Source organism: Puntigrus tetrazona, chromosome 15, assembly GCF_018831695.1.
Source record: "Puntigrus tetrazona isolate hp1 chromosome 15, ASM1883169v1, whole genome shotgun sequence".
NCBI lineage: Eukaryota > Metazoa > Chordata > Actinopteri > Cypriniformes > Cyprinidae > Puntigrus > Puntigrus tetrazona.
The window spans coordinates 697,545-715,828 of record NC_056713.1 but is presented as its reverse complement, the minus strand read 5'-3'; the positions used below and the strand labels follow the sequence as shown (position 1 = coordinate 715,828).

The 18,284-nt window shown below is 35.9% G+C and overlaps 1 protein-coding gene across 1 annotated transcript in view; it reads right to left on the bottom strand.

Moving 5' to 3' along the window:
* Window positions 1-18,284, bottom strand: part of tenm4 (teneurin transmembrane protein 4) — a 193,892-nt gene that overhangs the window by 139,793 nt on the left and 35,815 nt on the right. Inside the window, 2 exon segments of the mRNA XM_043259601.1 lie at window positions 5,238-5,510; window positions 7,555-7,840. Of these exon segments, the coding sequence (XP_043115536.1) occupies window positions 5,238-5,510; window positions 7,555-7,777 (496 nt within the window). The 5' untranslated portion in view covers window positions 7,778-7,840.

The window sequence follows — 18,284 nt, the reverse complement described above, 5'->3', positions numbered from 1 at the left end:
CGTGTGTGTACATCAAACTTCTTTTCGGATCTTCTGATCCTTCTCGCCCTTCAAGTTCACACCGCCGCTTTCAAAGCACAACAGAGACCGTCTCCGCACGCCTAATTCTGCAGAAAACTGTCAATTTAGCCTATACAAACAACCGCAAAAAGTCACGTAATGCATGAAACAAAGGTGGAAACGTTAATCCACCGCTCCCAGGGTTTAGCTTCTATTTTCCGACTGCTCAACATGCGTGCCGAGCTCCCGTAACAGGCATTAACTCACGATCGCATGGGAATATTATCAGTATATAGCTCCAAGGGAAAACTTTTGATGGATGGCACCAGCTTAATCATGCGTAAAAAAAATAAATAAATAAAAAATAAAATACTGCCTCTAAGAAAATCATTCATTTTTCACCTCAGAGAACATTTTGTGTTTTTTTTTTTTTTTTTTTTTGAACCCTCATTATCATGATATATTTTTTTTTTTTAAATAATGGCGAGGGGTCTCAAAAGACCAGATGTATTAATGACAACGCAGGAAGAAATTGAGCAGGTGAAATTTTACATATGAAAGATTGGGGTCGGTAAGATTTTATAATTAATAAATAATTAATTTTTTCAGAAATTAATATTTTTTATTCAGGAAGAATGCATTAAATTTAAATTTAATTAAAAGTGACAGTAAAAAAATAGGACAATTAAAAATAATTAAATTATGCAAACTATTACTATTTGAAATAATTCTTTATAAAGAAGTATCACAGTTTCCACAAAAATATATACTATTTATTACAGTATGTTTTTTTAAACTCATGGACCCCAGGATATGCAGTAAAATGAAAAATGATAACCGCTTATTTAAAAAAAAAAAAAAAAAATAAAAAAATTCTCATTATGATAATGACAGATAAATACTACTACTACTGCTAATGATGATGATAATAATAATAATAATAATAATTTTAAAAATCACTTATTAATCACTAATTATGATAATAACTTTAACAATACCATTCTGTCCTAACTGTCTTTTAGAAGTTTTTTTTTTTTCATACGCTACACAGAATATGGTATATTAAAACAAGAAGTACACAGGGAAAAAACGAGGTTAACGACAAGGTATCAAGTCCCAGAAATTCACACTTTAATCGAACCGCTCTTTTCCGGTAGTTGAACCCTTAACTTTCAGATTTCTATCACCGATGTTCAACCACTACGCCACCCCATCACCTTCAAAAACACGCCAATGAAGAAATCGATTAAGTATGTCATTAAGACGAGCCTTAGATTGTAAACAAATTTAGATATGACTATCGCAGCCATTTTGAGCTGGTGAGTGTCCATTTATTTGCGTTCGATTTACACTAATGACCCGAACTTTGAATAGCGCGTATTATGTTACCATGTGATGTGGCTGTAGCTGAAAATATCCCGCTGATCAATGCAAACTCAGCTTTCCCTGTCGCCGATGCCGAACCACTTCACGCATACTGAACATAAATTGTTCATTTATAACCAAAAGCTACACAAAAGGCTCGCTGGTGTTTTCATAACGTCAGGTCAGCGTTGGCCTACAGTATATAGTAGTTAATGTAAATTGGGACCTAACCTTTTTTAATCTTAAAAAGTAATCTTACGCCCATTCATCAGAATTGTGCTGAAAATGGCGACTAGCTGTGCTAAAAAGTGTTACATGCGTGGTATAAGGGTTTGCTTTAGCTGAACTAGCCCTATAAAAATAACAGAACTTAAAATTTCCAATGAGGTCTATTGATTGTAGCGCTCGCAAATACCCATAAAGCTCAGACAGCGAAGGGTCGGTGGGCTCTGACACAGTTTGCACATTGCCCCGAGCAGCCCTTATATCTAGCATAGGTTCAGCTTGCTGCTAAAAGATCAGCCTATGCCCGATCAAAATGAGTCAGCAACGGGTCTGATGCCTGAGGAAATCTGCTTTGATATGAGGGTCAGTGTAAGCAGGTTGCACAAACACAAAAACACACACACACACAATTTGCAATCTATTTGCCTAAGATCCATGCTACATGATAATGGATTATGCTATATCTAATGAATGTACCGTTGGCCAGATAAACAACACCAGTTTGAATGTTAACAGCAGAAAATGAAAGCTAATTGCTAAATGAATCTGAGCCATTCTGAAATTCTTTTTATGTACCAAGAAGCTCCTCTGATATTTTTAATCCAATGAGCTCTAAAAGCAACGACAACGTGAACTAAATTAAACATTAAGAAAGCATTATTTATTTATTTACTTTAATCTCAATGTGATCTAATGCATTACAACAGCTTTGCCTTCCCAGTTGGTGCAAGGATCAGTAGAATATAGAAAAAGAAGTGCGTTTTTCTTACTCTTGCATAAAAGTATTGTGACGGCATAAGAGGCTACTTTGATAGCGAATAATTAAAATATTCAAATACCATGATATTACCAGTGGTGCTATTAAACTATTGAAAACGTTTTTTGTTTTGCTAAAATTAATTTTTTTTTTTCTAATGTTTTACCAACTTTTTTTAATGTTTGACCAACACTAAAACTGAGATAAAAATAAATTAAACCTAATTAAAAATATTTTTTAATTCATTAAAATAAATAAAAATTAAGCAAAAAACACTAAAAATAAATAAAAAAAACCCCGAAATGTTTTTTATATATATAACAATTCTAAAAAATAATTCAAAATAATACAAAAAATAATTTATAATAATAATGTGTGTACAAAACGCAAGTAGGTTGGATAACGCAATAGATTTCAGTTAGTTTGCCCTTTAAAGTGCACGTTATTAAACATGAGCTCAAAAAACAGTAAATACAACAAGAGTTTCTGCTTGAATGAACAAAATAAAAAGCAATTTTGAATTATGTCTGCTTTACAACAGTCAAACAGATGCCTAAAGCTGTGAATAAAGATATACACGGAGGGCATTTTCTTTTTCACAGTCATCAAATCCAGTTTAACGCGCATTTGGGTTAGTCTCACCTCAGCGTTTCACGACGTTCAGACAGACATATTCCATTTTCTTTTTAAGTCCATCACTGATGTCTATGCATAAAATGTGATGCAGCACAAAAGAGCACCTCTGTCGTTTTAAATAAGATTCTAATAGCTAAAACGACACCGTCTTCAGTGCAAAACAGACTATTTGTAGGCTTTCAGGGAGACTGTGGAGCAAAAGGCAATTAGTGTTTTGCTGCCGGGCCCTTGATGTGTGATTTCTAAAGGCTGTTAGAGGCACTATCAGAGTTTGGCAGTGAATATGCATAAGGTACATTGTAAACGAGAGCGTGATTAAGGCTTAACTAGGCTGCGGATATAAAGAGTGCCAAACTAAGGCCTTTAAACGCTAAGAAACCTTGAGGAAATATCACATTTCGCTCTCAAAAGTCGAGCCTTGTGATATAGATACAGAGGAGGATATCCAAAAAATGGTTTAGGTCCAGACAACAAAAAAAAAAAAAAAAAACATCGCCAGATGGTCAAAAGAGCCCACATTTCAATAACACTGTGGTCTCTAGTATCATTATTTATTTATTTGAATGTTTTTCACCTCGCCATCTCCCAAGCAAAATGTGAATAACGAATTGCATAGGAAGCAAAAGCAAGCGTCTCCTCAAACCACGTGATTTAAGACGCGCGAATGGGAAAAGTCACGTGGCAAAATGTAACATTTTTCAATAATATGAATTTTATGACAAAAGCAAATGTTGAATAATATGATTTTTTAACAAAACAAAAACCAGAATCAAATTTTTTATATACACCCCCAATCGAATCAAATAAGAGAACATAACATAAAATGAAATAAGAGAAAATAGCAAATACACGCCTCCAACCAAAGACATCTACTGCAAGTTTACTGACTTTCTAGTAAAACAGATAATTTTTTTCCCTAAAATATCTCTCAAGTCTGCTAGTCAGAACAACTCAAAGGCCACTTATGAAATATCTCTTAAATTAAACAACTTTAAGAGACGCGTATCCTGGTTTAATAAATGTTTGAAGACTTATTACGTGAAAAACAACTAACGTTTGAATTCCCGTTAGGAAGCTCTAAATAACAAACTCAATATTTCATGCAGATTTTCCATATATTCCTGCAGTTCTTGAAGCGTTGCCTCTAGCGTAATCAGGCCCTGCTCTTGACAAGTTTTACTGTGACACTGTCTCGGTACAATGTGACCTTCTGTGCAAGCAAAGACACTCATTGGGCCCTCGGGGACCATTTGGAAGCACTGAGCTTGAGGAGGATGGATCCAGGATGGCCTGCTCTGTTTGGGCCACTAATCTCATCAGAAAGCATGTGACCTCTACTAGCACCACCGTATAGACGTGCCTTGGAGATTATACATGAAAAAAGCAAAATGCATGTATTTTATTGCAGTTACTTATACAGTTTTATTGCAGTTACTAATGATGTTTATTATCATCATTAACAATTTATTAAAAAAACATAAATATAAAAAAATAACGAGTGGTGCGACATGCTATGTTTACTGCTTATTGTAAGAGACAGGATCATAGTTTGGCGTAGGCCAATCGAAATTAAGCAAAGGCTTTCATGCATCATATTTTAATCACTGTATTAATAATACATTAATCTCTATTCACAGCAGAAATATTGCACCTAATCCATCTGTAAATATAATAGAGCATTGAATCAAATCCGAATTTGTTCAAGAAAGGTCACCAGATAATGAAAAGAAAAATATTAGAGTTGTCAAAGACATAGCCTAACAGAAAGTACACACCCTTCTATATGCTTTTTGCAATATGCTTTTTAATCTAAAAATGTCGGAAAGTATTTAAATAAAAAAGACAAAGAAAGAAAGAAAGAAAGAAAGAAAGAAAGAGAAAAGAATACTGACTTTTAATACTGACATAGTTTTGAGCTGAATATGAATGGATGGGAAACATACCATCACTCTTAAAAGTTCTGTATAGCACTTGGAGGTTAGTGATAAACAGAAAACACAGAACTCGAATTATCATAGTATTACATTGCTTATTTCCATAAATCAGCATTCATGAGATTTTTTTTTTTTTAAAGCAGAAGCATTTCAAAAACCAAACTAGAACGTCACAGAATCTGCCTCTCCAAGCCACACATGATTTCCATATAAAAGGCGCATCACACGTTCAATCTGAGCTGACGTGGTGCTAAACTGGAGACGTCCCTTTGTGCCTGCTTCTGTAACACTGCTCCGAGCCGAACTGTGAAGAAACTTACCGTTTTCTGTATTTTCATGCTCGGTGTCAGTAAGGGTGAGGTTGGAGTTGGCTCTGCTGGAAAGGCAGGAGCTTCGGCCGGATTTGGTGTTGCTACGGCCCCAGAGTCGGACGGCGTGCTCCGGGGACATGATGCCGTCCGTTTCTGTGTCAGCGTCTGATCCCACGCTCACTGAGTAGTCGCGGTGGGGAAGGCCCATTTCTGTCCTATATGCTGCCATATGGGGCGGCACGGAATCTCCAAAAGCCATGTCTCTCAGAGAGAAGTCTGTCCCTGATACAACACACAAGGACACAATGAGGCAAAATACAATCTGTGTTATGCATACAAGAACAGACTGCAACAGTAGGGGTCTGGGAGAAAAATCATATTCTATTCTATTCTATTCTGTATTTTGTTTTTCATTACATTTTACAGTCTTTTTGAGAAATATGTACTTACGACACCTTGACGTCTAGTTAGGCAAGATCGCTATGTATAGAAACGCATTACTATTTATCTCAACAGAAAATGAGCTGTCATACAGTACGAGACTCAAACTTGACTCAAAACGTACTCAATAGTATATGCAATAGACACGGTTTAATCAACTTGGAAAGCCTAACGAGAACTTTATATTCAAAATGGAGCACTCAGACCCACTTGAGTGTGCAAAACCTTAGAAAACATCACACTGAGAGCACGCTTGTGTCTGGTGAAGGCCAAAGGTACGAGAAAGAGGAAGCCGTTTAGATGAAGCTAACGGCAAATTATAGATTTATGCCTGAAAGCGAATGCAATAATAGTTAGCGTGGCTGAGAGCAACAATGCATTTAGTATTCATGGAGGGGAAGTGGATATTTTTTCAGGTCACCATCAACTGGACACATTAGAAGGTCATAAAAGACATCAGCGAATCAGCATTCGAGGCAGCCCCCTCTCATTAAAGTCCCAGCACGCTAATGGCAAAGCTGCAACACCGCATTCGGCTTTCCTTTTATCTCTCCGGTTTTAGATACTGCTTTTTCAGAACGGCTGGAATATATTAGCGACGGATCAAATCGTCACAGGCAGTCTCTCTTAATTGCTCGAATGCAATCAGTCTCTCAGGCGTATTTAAAAGATGTGCTGTGGATCTCGAGATGAGCTCCCCCAAAGCGTACGGTAGTTTGTCTCATGTTAACAAGTACATGTAATAGATATGTGCTTTAATATGAAGTAGGCGAGTAAAATGATCAAGGGTGCACCGTTGCACACTTCAAAAGGAACTAATAAGCACACAGGTCATGTATCAGGGATGATTACCATTTAATTGCATTCTTGCCATCAAAAGTTTTAATGCACTTCATTTAGGGGAGTCTTTCATATTTTCTTTTTTTGTTGTTTTTTTTTTTTAAGCAGCAGTCAAATAATGAGCAACAAGACAAGACACAAATCTTAAAAAAAAAAAAAGATAATAATAATAATGATAATGGTGATTGAGATTATATATATATATATATATATATATATATATATATATATATATATATATTATATATATATATATATTCAAATTAATTTATTAATATTATACATATTAAATAAAGTTGTATAGTAGTATTATACTATAATTCATACTATTAATAATAATATAACAACAACAATAATATTAGTAATAATAACAATAATATAATTAATACATAATAAATATTGAACAATTAAATAAAACGTTACACATTACATATGCTATATAATACGAAATATTGTACTATATAGTAATAATACTATTGCAATGTAAAATCTGAAAAAGTACAAATAAATCAAGTTTATAATAATTTTTTATGGTACTTTTTGGGGAGTTCGAAAGCCCCTGATTGCCAATAATTATTGTATGTAAGAGAGCATCACGAACATAATTATGCATTAATATTCCTCATAAAAACATAACAGCATTTAGTTTGGAATGACACAAGGGCGAGTATTTTCATGAACAGAATGGATTCTGTGTCTGTCTGCTTTATGACAGACTTGAAAAATGCAGGCTGCTTGCTGAAGGTAAATTCTGTAGAGACACGCAGCAATCAGAAATGCATTATACTTTAATAGGCAAATTATAATGTCATCAATAACGGTTCACTTCTGCAAATTAGGCCAGATTGCTTTCACGGCAAATGCAAACCATACCAGAGTCCATGCAAAACCGTAACCCACACAGACCAACAAAAAAAATCTGTACATTTTCCAGTTTAAATTGTATTCGGCAGCACTAGCCGCCCAGGATTTACACACGACTGTTTTAAAATGCACTTGTGGTTTTATCAATAAGATTCGAGATGTGAAATCTTGTCCCGCTCACCTTGCCTGCTGAACTCATCAGCTTCATGGTGCACCACGTCTTTGACCCGACTGCCATAGGCCAATCTGGGGTCCTGGTCAAAAGCTTTGAGGGTCTCGCTGGAGCTGTAGGACTTGGGATTGAGCTTGCCATCCTCGCTGTCAGCCGAGGAGCTGGTGTACCGGCGTTCCGCGTCCCGTCTGGAGGTCAGAGAGCGGTAGGGTCTGCGTTCTTTCACTTCCATGGCAACCTTGTCTCTTTTCTCAGCATCAAAGGGAGGAAAGAATCCAGTTCAGTCCGAATGATTCTGCAAGAAGACAAAAAGACACGGTTAGCATGAATTGAGCTTTTTATAATCAGTTTTTTATGCTAGCCCTACAATTAAAACTTAAACATCACTCCAGCTCAAAAGTTTGGAATTTGTAATTTTTTTAAAAAGTTTTTGAAAGAAGTCTCTTACAATTTATGTTAGTATTACACTGCTAATATATTTTAAAATCTAATTTATTCCTAAGATGCAAAGCTGAATTATGAGCATCATTACTCTTCAGTCTTCAGTGTCACATGTTCCTTTAGAAATTATTAAAATATGCTGATTTTATGCTCAAAAATTCTATTATTTATTTAATTCTATATTTTTTGAAAACGGTTGTGCTGCATAATATTTTCGGACCAGCTTTTTTGTTCAATATTCAGTGATAAAAAGCTCTCACTGTTACTTTTGATAAATTTAATGCAACTTTGCTGAATGACAGTGTATCCAGATTTTTTTCATTGAATAAAATGAATTCATTGAATAAAATTATATTAAAATAATCACAGCAAAAAATAAAAAAACAAAACAGCACTTGGTATTCACATTTAATCGTATCTCTTTATAGGATTCAATGACCCAGATATTTTTGTGTGCCACTAAGACAGACATGCAGCTGAAAGCTTTTATTAATTAATTTATTTATTTGTGACAATACCCTAAAGGACTACAGTTTAAAAAAAGATTTCTGGACAAGCCTTTACAGCAGTTCTCCCACCTTTCCCCCTCTCTCTAAGAAGCACTGCACAGGATACATTTTAATAAATTACAGCACAACAAATATTGTTGCAGTAAACTTTTTACGATTTAAATTCCCCTCCCTGTGTTTTTAACATGCCTCTGAGATAAACTTTGCACTTACAGCAGATTTTTAAGTGGCAGATTTCCTTCAGTTTAGTGTGCAGTTCATACATCCAATGCAATAATACACCCTTATGACTCCTTAACTTCTGTAGCCAAGGCTCTGATAAAAGTGTTACTAAAAATGTAAATACCCCTATACTGTTTTGTTTTTTTATGACCTTTCATGCTCTAATTGAGTGAAAACATCCAGCACTTTTTTACATCTGAAAGTACACCGTGTATAAAGCTGCTGTCTCTCAAAGAACCTGTCCTACAAACAAAAAAAAACGCTCCTATAGGTGGTTTGAGCAAGCACCTTATTATTATGGATGGGTTTGGAAAGTTGAACTGTTGAGCGAATCGTTTGGGAGACATTGAGCAAATAAAGTCAAATTAATGCATATTACAAGACAATGAACACACACTTCAACCTGTTGTTGGGGACTCCCAAAAGCAAAATATGAACCTTTCATAACCCCTAATAGTGGCACTTTAAAATGTGGTCATATTTATGCTTCATTAGTGTTTTGCGTCTTGGACATTCTGAAAAGTATCTCCTTTTGCATTCTAAAGACATTTACACGGAACGTGAAGGCGAGTCGTTGCGTCGGTCCTTCAACACACAAGGTAAATGAATCTACATAATCGCCTGCCTCGTTAATATTCCAGCCTCATCTTAAAATCCTCATTACAAAGCAAACAGCATTGCGAGAAACATTAGACCTTCACAATGCAAGATCGTACGCAATAATGCATGCATCTCTGTAACTAAATGACACTTTGTAGCACAGTGTAAAAACAAAATGGCCGTGTGGAGAGAAATATATATCGATGCACGATGCCACTGCAGGATCACGCAACCTGACATCAATTTATAGGTCCCCTGACTTTCCGCAGACAGGATATCGCAGAGAACTGGAGCAGCGGAGGTGGTCTTAAACATGTCAATGTGGATTTATGAAGTTGATTAGAGGTTGGGTCATTGTTTCCTCTCGAGCTCACTTAAGATAGTGAGGTTCCCATGCTTGATTCATTTCATTTCCTGGACTTCAGCTCAGATCCACATCAAGTGTTTCTGACAATACAAGGTTTACTATCTGTAATGGATTAAACCGCAGGCCGTGCAGTCTTCAGACATTTTAGTCCAGCTTTTTATTCATCCAGTGCATCTGCTGATGGAGTGTGCAATGTTGTGTTAAAACGGAATAAACAATAAAAAAAATATCATCTTTTAGAAATTGTCACATTTCACGGGTCACAATTCACCTCAAAATGATATTCTGAACACAGAAAATGCAGCCTATTTTCTATATTGTGACATTACTGTTATGTCTATTGCCTTGACAAGCTGAAATATGAAGAAAAACAATGATATATTGCTTAAATTCTAAAACGCATTTCTAAAATAGAACACTAAGTACTTACTGCGCCATGGTAATTTATTGTATTAAATTTATAATATGAGTACAGATTATGATATAACAAAGAACTGAATCTAATATTGAAATTGTATAAATGTTATTTATTGAAATAGGATTTTTTTCCACACATTACAGCAATAACATTGAAATCACAGTAATGACAGCTATAAGAGACAATGCATAATAGTAATACCAATAATTGATAAGTTTACATAAAACTAAAAAGAACAGGTAAGGATTTCTTAAGAATAAATAAGTAGAAATGAAAGGTATTTTAATGTACTACACATTATTCTTTAATATAAATAATTTAATTCTTTTAAAATGCTGGGCTTTAAAAAAAACTGTAGATTTTTTTTCACATTACAGTACTTACAGTAACAGGCATGTAAGTGGTGTAGAACTGAAAAAAAAGTTAATAAAAAAAGGTATATTATTTCAATTAACACAAGCACAGACAATACTATAATTATGAATTATTTACATTGCTTTTCATTTTTGAAAATCTGTTATGTCTAGACAGGGTGATTTTCATTAGTGTAATGTAAAAACTTTTTCTCATTACAGTAATGTATGTATTATGGAGAAAAAGGCTAAATCTTTTTATGTTAAATGTTTTTTTCTTCCTATTTTGAGGATAAATACGAGCCTGTATATTGCTTTGTGAGACTGACCCGAGTCTCAGTCTCTGTCTAAGCTGGCAAAAAAAAAAAAAAACGAGAATCACAAGTCAACCAACGCATCAAAAATAGAAGGCTTAATCATAATGGAATTTGATTCTAGATCCTCTTAAAGCAAAAAAAAACCCCAACAGTATGAGTGGGACAATATGGCGGACTTACTTTCAGCATTTCCCAGTAGATAAGCTCTTTAAGGCCACTGTAATATAAATGTGTGGCACTCCCGCAATAATCCACAGTAAACTATATCTAACCCCCCCTTAAACAGCCTCTTTATTGCCAAGCCCATTGTGGAGTCGGGGTCACCTTTTGTATGGACTGGCAGCTGAAAAGATGGCCGTGATTAATGACTTGGAGACCTCTGCTCCAGGACCTCCGCTGCGGACAAAAACTGCTTTTCTCCTAAAGACCCGCAAGAGCACTTCAGCTGCCGGGCCGGAATTCTCCAAACCATTTGCTTTTCGGTTACTAATTTTTTAGCATTTAGAAAGAGTCTTCTAGCTTATGCTAATTCATACAGAGACAAAGGAGCCTTTATGGCAGCACTCAAGGGCTTTTGTTAAAGTGCATTGTCTTAATTTCCAAAAGCCTCGGTTCAATGAAAATCGCCACGTAGTGCGGAGATTCTGCGCAATATGCCATGCTCCTGAATATCCGAGGTCTCGTGTGTACAAGGGTGTACCTTTGGGGCCATGGGAACGCTTTCTGTCTTTTCAGTGAAGCAACAGCCGTCACTTACGCTTTGACAGCTGATGTCTAGTGCAAATACATATCTGTGAAAAGGAAGATGCGTTTGACTGACGGCTCTCTGTGAAGAACTTCAAGAGCAAAACTATTTTTGCTCTCTGTGTGTTTTTCTATGATAGTGTGTTAAGCTGTATGAATAATCTGGAGAAAAAAAAAAAAAAAAGTATAAAAGTAGAAGACGTCGACTCCTATCTAATCCCTAGAGCCCTGTGGTGGGCAAAAAAACAAGATATGACTAAAAAAAGTTGACAAAAAGCCCAATTTCTGTCCTTGGATTTGCTGAACCGGTGCTCAGAATGTTAAAATGACAGAGAAATTAATCATAGAACTGCATATTATTATTTTTTTACATTTATGGTAATCTACGGTACACCGTACTGTAAAAAAGTCCCTGAATGTTTTTATATTTTTCTTAATGCATTCACGTTTTTTTGAAAGATATCAATTATTTAATCAAAAATATAATTAAAAATCATGCTAGGCCTTTTTTTCATAAAAAGGTTTTTATTGTCAATTTAATGTGTGCTTTCTGCATTAAAGCATTAATCTTACTAACTATAGTGTACAGTATTTGTACGTCTCCTAATCAAAAAAAAAAAGTGTGCCTCAACAATGTGCCTCAACAATAGCACATCAAAACATATGTGATGTTTAATACGCCGTTATGTGGAGCAGTAGGTGGGGTTACACATAAAATAATCAATATTCCACGGTATTAGCCTGTAGCCCAGTTCTCTGAACTCATTCACTGATCAATTAGCTTTTTTTAGAAATTTATGTGCATTGTTAAAACTGCCAGTCTTACATATTGATCTCGGCAGCTTTATTTTGTAAGCATCAATTGAAGAAATAATTTGCTATTGTGAAGTATTCATGGGTTTAATGAAATGTTATTGAATACTTTTTATCGAAAATGCTCTCTCTTGTTCAGGTTTTGCTTTGTTTCCTTTGATTTCCCTTCATTTTAAACACAGCTGCAGCAAAGCACTCTGGGGAAAGTAGCAAATAGCATATCCACAAAACAATCTGCTGCTCAGGTATCAGTTTCCTTATACATTCAATGCTATCGATCAGCCTGTATTCAAAACATGTTCTCAAACACCCCTTTTCCTGGTTTGGAGCCAAAAAAAGTATAAAAAGATAATATGGAAAAAATAGCACAATGTGGGTTGTTTCCGAGAAGGGACATTTTGACACCTCAACATATGGATCAGAAAAACAATGGGTGTGTGAACATCTGCTATGAAAAAAGTAGAGTCTTGGTTAAATGTTGTAGTCAACATGAGATTGCATTCGAAATTCTGCCGTCATTGTTAAAAGCATAAGAAATTGCTGTGAAAAACCTTATCCGTTTGGAACCGATTAATGAGCGTTACATTTTGGCTTTTATGCCAGACAGAAGTTCTAATATGAGAAAGATTATGTTGGTAATACCAAGGTACTTTGATTTATTTGTGTTTCCTCAACTTTTATGAACTTTTATGTCCCAAAGGATGTCAGGTTTCAGATTAAATCTGTGAGAGATATATGAACAGAATATTTCTGTGCAGCATTTCTAAAAAAAATCCCGTAACTGTATTAAATTATGCTAAAGTTTGGAAACGACTAAATATGTATTCTGGATACATAAAAAGAAAAAACAAAGATATTTAAAATGTCAATAACTTAACAACACTATTAAATACAAAATGGAGAACAAGTGTAAAAATATTATTTAATAGTGTGTATTTATGATACACAAAATTCTAGCTATGAAATTAACCTTAGCGAGAAGGTATTCTGTAAATTTCTAAAATTGGATTTGGAGAAAATAATATTTTTAGTGTAGCATTTGAAGGGATGCAGAAATATTTAATAGTTTTCATGGAGGGTATGCAAAATGCTAGTTATGTAGTCAGCCTTATCAGAATAAAGCAGTTGACGATTTTATACAAAAATGTTTAAAAATGTAATTTCCATCATAGTTACTTCCATCATAGAAAGAGTCATTTGCGGCAGAAATTACACCGTTTTGGATTTTTTCATAGATTACAAAGAATATGGTATTATCCTAAAATGGTTTAAGGCCTATTAGTAAAAAGGAAGTTAATGCTATGGTGTAACAATTACTTTTCCCTAAAAATTCGAATATGCACTAACCACTATAGCAGTTTAACATGAAAGAATTCAACACTCTTGAGTATAGAGTCCCAACAGGGAGCAGGCAGGGAGGTGCAAGGTCCCAGGCCTGCTGGGGTATTATTCGAGCTCCATGTCCCAGACTGGTGGCTTATGGAGCCCTCCTACTACGACTGAGATGAAAGGGTGCCATCTATATGCAAATGGTTTCGGTCTATTCTTGCTACAATTAGTGTGTGTGACAGTGTGAAAGTGAAGCTATTGAGTTCTGAATGCCAGCATGGTCATCTATCTGTTGAACTGTTAGAGCCTTAATTTGTCAACATTCTAAATACTCATGCAGCTCAATTGTTTTTGGTGATTAAATGGCACTGCATATTATATAGAAATCTTTCAGAGCATTACGCCAATCAATATGGTTTGCTGAACCACAATGCAGACAGACAAAAAGAACATTTCCGGACTTGTTTGGCACAGCTGGCAAACTAGCAAACAGGATCATTTTGCAACTGAGTTATGACAGATGGGACAAGATGGGCTCCTGAATGAATAAAGAAACAAACGAATTTCATTTATTCATTTTTTGAAATGAATATTTCTTAACGATATCTACATTAAAAGCAGTTGTACTGCTTAATATGTTTGTGAAAAGTGTGATTTTTTTTGGTCACATTTTATTTTAGGTCCAATTCGCACCATTTGCCTCAAACTCCTAATTTTCTGTTAATTAATAATTAGTGAGGTGGAATATGGTCGTGCAGAATATGTGCTTTATAAGTACTAATAAGCAGTCAATATGTTAAAACGATGTGCCAATGAGCTACTAATTAATAGTGATAATGATAGGGTTCACTGATTTTTTTTTTTCTCTACATGCTGGAAATCAATGGGGACCAGCGACTGGTTACTAACTGGTTTCTTGTGTGTTTAGCACAAGAAACCATTTTTAAAAGGTGTGGAATAACTTAAGGGTCAGTAAATTATAGCAGAAGTTTCGCTATCCCTCTTCCCTTTTTAAAATTGTCTTCTGCGGTTCGAGAGGACTTCATCCATCACAGAGCGAGAAAGATCAGACAGAGAGAGCCAGCAGGTCTGCTCTCGACTGACCCAATGGCACATGCTAATGCTGCAGGGGTCAGATCGATCAGGAAATTTCACCTGGGGAAAAATGAAATGAAAATAGATGTTGCATGTCTTGTTGAAATTCAAGAGGCTTATATGAAATCAACCAGTGTTATTCAGGGGGTCAATAACCACATGACGACGGTCATGAGCTAGAATTCAGAATTAAATCATGACCAAAGATCAAAAGCTTCCAGAAGAACGTTTAATTACTTGCATGTTACAAAAGTCCAACAAAGCAAAACGGGCTCAACCGTTGTAATGAATTTGGGAGGGGACTACCTGTTTGTGTAACCAATAACAGACAGTGTTAAAAACAGTGTTGAAAAATAACCGATTCTAAAGTTAGTGGCACAAAATCAGACATTCCACCTCAAAGGATCTTCAGAAATGTAAAGTTGGAAGAAAAACAAGAGAGAGGACGTTCTTATCAAAGCTTACCTAGGAAATACATGTATAGCTATTTCACAGACTATAATAAAGAGAATAAATCAAGCCCTAAACTGATGTTGCAAAGATATCCTTCATGCTAGCGCAAGTTAACAAGCTTGTTTACAACCTGCGTTCAGTTTTTGAGGTCCTCCTACTCAACATCACTTACAGGCGAACAATAGCGCTGTTGGAGCCAGCGAGTAAGTTCACAATTGTGTCCCTGCAGGTTTTAAAGTGTGCTCAAAGCTGCAGGCGAACACCCCTCACTCCTTTCGCGGAGCTTCATTCACATGCCTGTCCTGTGCTCAAAAGCCTGCTGGGTCAACAGAAAGGTTTGCTTTCAATAGGCGAGAGTGAGAAGTTTATTGGCGCGGGGCTGTTATTGATGTGTGCATGCGTGTGAGTAAGAGACCGTCTCCTTCTGGGATCAAAAAGGGAACCCCACTAGCATTTAGAGCGGAGTGCGTAAAAGCTTCAAGGTAAAGCGAAGTAGCCCAGGAATCTTCCATTTGCGAATCGCTGGGACGCGAAGGTTTCGGGGCGACGGGACACTAAGTTTGCTTCGGCAAATAACCAGCTTTCTGAAATGGGTTCGGGAGTTTAAATGGATTTATTCGCTTTCTGTGCAAACGTACCTTCCTGACCTTGACCATGAGCTACGAAAATGTCTGAATGTTGCTATAGCAGAGCGATCATCAAATTCGCTGCTCATCCATTAATAACAACAGTGAAAGACACTAAATCATTTTCATGAGGTGACAAAGTCATGAAAACACCGGTGAAAGGGAATGTCAGTGGAAATGGAGAGAATTGGCTAATGTGTGAGCATGTGTTAACACAACCTGAGAGATGTTCGAACATCACGGATCGCATCTATGAACGCAGGAAATACATCATCTTGACTGGATCCTTGAAGAGCCAATGAGCCAAGAAGTGAATTAGGGGCAAAATAAATAAGGACTATAAGAGTCTGAGTGGATGAAATCAACCTTAGGTCTAGAAAACAAAACCACACTTTTATATTTTCTGAAAGAAACGCAAAGGATTCTGTTCAAAAACCCAACATGAATAAAGTGTTGGGTGGTTGCCAGTGTTGCTTTGCCTTTTCAAAGGTGTTTTTGTGCTTTCAGCATGTTAATGTGGTTACTAGGGTATTCTGGGTGGTTGCTAGGTGGCCAAAGTATGTTAGACTAGGAGTGCAACTTTAATATAATTGACAATTGATTTCTTTAGTTTATTTTAAACTTGCTATGAAACAGAAGTACAAATCTTTTCAATTACTTTTATTTTTGAATTGACCAACAAATAGCTGTCTTTAAAGCTGCATTTAATTAATGTTTGAAAATGTACTTCGATATAACAATAAATAATAAATGAATGAATCTTCTGCATCGAAGCAATGAGCGTGTGGATAGGCTTTTTTTCATTACTTTTAATGGAAAATAACATCAATTTTAAATTGATATGCTACACACACACGTACATATATACACATTATAATATCCTTATAAATACTTTTCAGTTTGTAGTACATAAAATTTGTGACAAGGACCCTACAAAATACATTAATGTTACCAACAGTTTTAAATATCTATTGGTCAATTCTACATGTAAGTGGCATTTCAAGTAGCCCATACAAAAGAGCCCTTGCTGAATCATACTGCGTATTGCCTCGGCTCTTCCTTCACAGTAAACCTATGGGATTTTAGCCTGTTTTATTGTCTGCCAGGAGAATATCCTTCATGTCTGCAGCATAAGAAAGGAAGTTGAAGGTATGAGCAGTTATACATAAGTGAAGCCTGTCTAAGCACGCACCACAGCCGTAGCAAAGAAAATGAATGGCATTGTTGCAGTGGTTGCAGGGACAGGTGGGTGTTCTGTGCCACTCCGGCTCATTAGCGAGCGATTACTGCTCATTACGCCCCTATGGCCAGGATTGGCTTGATTTATAACCCCGGAAGAGTTGAGAGCAATCTTAATACTCGCTTAAGCAATAATCAACTGCTTATAATCCCTCAGCACTAAGCCCAGAATCCCTAAACTCCAAACGTGTTGACTTAACACAGCCAGAGCCATGAGAAGGAAATATGGCACTGCCGCCCAACTCCACTGTTCTCAGAAAAATCACTAAAACAGACTAGCTTCCGCACGTTCACTTTCTCTGTCGCTTCTTTTTCATGTTCACTCACGGCAGATCTTGTACAGAATGACGAAAGAAGTGTTTTACGCTAAAGGGAAACAACGCTGAATATTTTTTTGCTTCACACTAACGTGGTTTAAAAATACTTCACTCCTTCCTTGAGGTGGAAATGATTTGGCAGTGATGGGACCATCAAATGCCTTTGTGTCTTCCTGCATGGCAAGCCAAGGTTGTGTTGTCTCATGTTGTGCGCTATTATTAATTTTTTATTTTTTTTTGCAGTGTGGCATCATGTGTTTTTTCAGTGCATCGCTGGCAGCTGGAGAGCTGAGTGGTTGTGGCTGTGTGTGTGTGTGTGTGTGTGTGTGTGTGTGTGTGTGTGACAGGAAGTAGATGATGAGGAGGACATGAGGACAGACCTGCCATTACACATAATGCAATCGGCCATGACAAAACCAAAGAAAAGCAGTGCACGATTCCTGTTCTCAAAACATAAAATGGTCTCTTCAATAGCAAGGAATATTTTCAGTTAGTAATTATTATATGAATTACACTTATTTTGTTTTTGAATTTCCTAAAACAAAGTTATAAGAAATTTTGCCATAAATACATTAATAATAACTAGTGCTGGGAAACGATTAATCATGATTAATTGCATCTAAAATTTATTTTTTTGTTTTGAACCTCAATGACTTACAAACTAACAAAAATAGTTGTATGTATATATAGGTGTGTGTGTGTGTGTGTTACACATAATTTATGTATTTGTGTGCATAAATATATATATATATATATATATATAAGTGGTTACCCAGTGGTCCACCAGAGTGATTATTTGTGTCTCTCCAACTTGTGCATTTTTAAACTCCAAAATATTTCAGCAAGTGACAGCTGTTTTATCAATCCACAGTAAAGCATATCTCAGTGATGACTAT